The sequence below is a fragment of the Bos javanicus genome, chromosome 1, assembly GCF_032452875.1.
Source record: "Bos javanicus breed banteng chromosome 1, ARS-OSU_banteng_1.0, whole genome shotgun sequence".
Lineage (NCBI taxonomy): Eukaryota > Metazoa > Chordata > Mammalia > Artiodactyla > Bovidae > Bos > Bos javanicus.
The window spans coordinates 5,164,406-5,167,685 of record NC_083868.1 but is presented as its reverse complement, the minus strand read 5'-3'; the positions used below and the strand labels follow the sequence as shown (position 1 = coordinate 5,167,685).

At 38.6% G+C, this 3,280-nt stretch overlaps 1 protein-coding gene across 1 annotated transcript; it reads left to right on the top strand.

Annotated features, from left to right (window-relative positions):
• Positions 1-1,277: 1,277 nt before the first annotated feature.
• LOC133254027 (keratin-associated protein 21-1-like) lies at positions 1,278-1,887 on the top strand. Its single transcript, XM_061428003.1, has one exon. The coding sequence runs from the start codon at positions 1,328-1,330 to the stop codon at positions 1,598-1,600; it is 273 nt and encodes a 90-aa protein (XP_061283987.1). The 5' UTR covers positions 1,278-1,327; the 3' UTR covers positions 1,601-1,887.
• Positions 1,888-3,280: the final 1,393 nt, after the last annotated feature.

The following is a 3,280-nucleotide window of genomic DNA, read 5'->3' as shown; positions in this document are numbered from 1 at the left end:
GTGACGGCAGCCATGAAATTAAAAGACTTCTTGGAAGAAAATCTATGACCAACCTAGACAACATATTAAAAAGCAAAGGTATTACTTTGCCAACAAAGGTCCATCTACTCAAAGCTATGGTTTTTCCAGTAGTCATGTATGGATGTGAGACTTGGACTATAAAGAAAACTGAATGCCAAAGAATTGATGCTTTTGAACTGTGTTGTTGGAGAAGACTATTGAGAGTCCCTTGGACTGCAAGGAGATCAGACCAGTCCATCCTAAAGGAAATCAGTCCTGAATATTTATTGGAAGGACTGATCCTGAAGCTAAAGCTCCAATACTTTGGCTACCTGATGCGAAGAACTGCCTCATTGGAAAAGACACTGATGCTGCAAAAGATCAAAGGCAGGAGGAGAATGGGAAAACAGAGGATTAGATGGTTGGATGGCATCACCAACTCAATGGACATGAGTTTGAGCAAGCTCTGGGAGTTGGTGATGGGCAGGTACCCTGGCTTGCTGCAGTCCCTGAGGTGGCAAAAAGTAGGACATGACTGAGCAACTGAACTGAACTGAACTGAAACTTAAGAAGCTACACTTTTTTGGCTACATTTTGGCATTAGAAAGTCCAGATGTTTAGTTTAGAGTGAGAAGGAAGAGTGTGTTTGGATTTAGACATCCATAGAGAGAGAAACTTACTTGCAACCACACAGCTATAGTGTAATATTTCTATTCTCAGTAGTACTGACATTCTAGATTATTTTTCTTTTGGTTACATGTTATTACATGTTGTTCTGTGCCCTGGAGAATTAGGAGCATCCTTGAGTTCTACAACAAGATGCCAATTGGTATCAGGCAGTAGGTATCTGGGTGAAGAACTCTGGCAAGAAGTTACAATGATTCAAGAAAATGAACAGACATATTTGTTTTCAAGTGATCAGAGGTAGATGTGAAAATAAAAAAGACAAAGTTAAGGGGAATTTTTTAAACATTTCCTCCCAAACCTTTTAAAGTAAAATGTATATTAAATGATAGGAGGTTTTGAAAATGGGTATCTGTTATTGGGCACATGATTCTAGTAAGAAATTCTTTGGCAGAGGAAAATTAAAATGATGCTCTTTAAATGAAATGAGTCTCCAAAATAAGAAGCTATTTTAAGCAAAGCATTATTGGTCAACAGTGACTGGTTCATAATGTTGCTTCCATATTTGCTGCCTGTGTCAGGGAATGAATGGTATGTCCTGCCAATTACTGACAGTATATAAAGGTCCAAGGGAAGGAGAAGACACACACACACTTCAGGAACAGCCTCTTGCAGTCCACCTGAATCCTCTTCCCTTGACAACATGTGTTGTAACTACTACGGCAACTCCTGTGGCTACGGCTGTGGAAAGACCTATAGCTGTGGGTTCAGCCCCTATTATGGCTGTGGATATGGAACGAGATATGGCTGTGGATACGGCTCAGGATATGGCTGTGGATATGGGACAGGATATGGCTGTGGATTTGGCCCCTATTATGGCTGTGGCTACGGAACCAGATATGGCTGTGGATATGGCTCTGGCTATGGCAGCTATTGGCCAGTTTGCTACAGAAGATGTTATTCTTCTTGCTTCTAGAACATCACCATCTAAGCCCTTTTTGCTTCTGAGATGAAGCATCTAAAGATAATGCTGATTCAAGGATTTATAACCCATGATTTCCACTTGCAAGAAATCACATGCCTCACAGAGGCTTTGACCTGCAAATACCCTCTTTAGATTGGCCTCTTTGAGCCCTGAATCTTCTTAGTAGTATCTCTGACTCTTTTGCAAATGTTAGTCTTTATTCTCTGATTCTCTGTTACGACTGTATTGATGATCCTAACAAAATTACTTGTTCTCAATAAAAATGGTTCATTGTTTCTATCAAATCTCTGCATACTTGCTTGGGAACTAGTCTTTTTCCAGGCATTGTAGGCTCAGTTGAAATTTGGGCAAACGTGATGCATGAAGTTTGAGCTCTTCTTTGATATAACGCAAACACTTCTTTCATATCTGTGTCAGAAGTAATGTCTTCTCCACCTGTTTCTTGTATCTTATGTTCTCAGGCACTCACATACCCAAGCACAAATCTCCCAGTATTTCTGAACTGTGCTTTGTAAATCCCACTGTGTCTAGGATGGAACTAAAAGGCAAAGAGGAGGAAGAATGCCACTTTGCTCAGGAAGTTGATGCAAAGTCCAAGGTAGACAAAAGACGACCTGAGAGCTTAAAAGAATGGAAGAGACACTCTCCAGGTTCATGAGAATTAGCATTAGATACAGGAATTAAGAACACGAGGAAAAGGAACTAAGCAACAGAAAAGTAATAATAGAAATATCGTCATATGTCTGTTTTGATGTAATTGCCTATGTATTTGCATATACTGAGGTTGAGAACATTGATTTCAATCATTTAACTGACAGTTTTGAATATTTTTGAAAGGGTCTCAAATTAGACAGTGAAGGCAATGTAGGTAAATTAAAGACAAGCTTCTTGCTTTCAGTGTTATATTCCAGCATGTACATATAGAAAAACAAACAGCATGAATAATTCAGATAATTTGAAACTGACAATTGGAGTGGAGGGAATAAAATAGCTAAATGCAAAAGACAGTAAAAGTTGTATTAGAGAGCTACTTCAGGGAGGTATTTTGAACTTGTGACAAATGAGCTGATGTCAATCGCAAAGAAAGGGTAGTAGCAAGTGTAAATGGGAGAAAATTTTATGAAGTTTTGTAACAATATGATTTATTAGGCATGTATGAGATAATTCACACATCTAGAAAAGAGTTTTCACAAAATAACTCTTAACATACCTTCATAATCTGAAATGTTGTGACTCCCTTAGTTAAAGACGGCTTCCTTGGTGGCTCAGACAGTAAAGAATCTGCCTGCAGCTCAGATTTGGGGTCAATCCTTGGGTTCAGAAATCCCCTGCAGAAGGCAATGAGTATCTAACCCAATATTCCTGTCTGAAGTATTCCATGGATAGAAGAGCCTGGGAGGTTACAGTCCATGGGGTTGCAAAGAGTTGGACACATCTGGACAACTAACACTTTCATACTTTCACTAGTTAAAGAACACTTGAGACATTCAGCTCAGTGAAATGACAAAATGGTGATAATCAATCCAAATATCTATAAGTTTGTAAATGACACACAAATATTTGAACAGAAATTTGACTTAATCTATCAATTTTTTATTAGAGAAATATTAATTGAGCCCAACTTTTGTGCAAGGTATTATAACCAGAGCTGGTTATTCCATGATGCACAGA

Excerpts from the sequence above, each read along its gene's own strand:
- LOC133254027 (XM_061428003.1), top strand. The coding sequence starts at position 1,328 with ATGTGTTGTAACTACTACGGCAACTCCTGTGGCTACGGCTGTGGAAAG.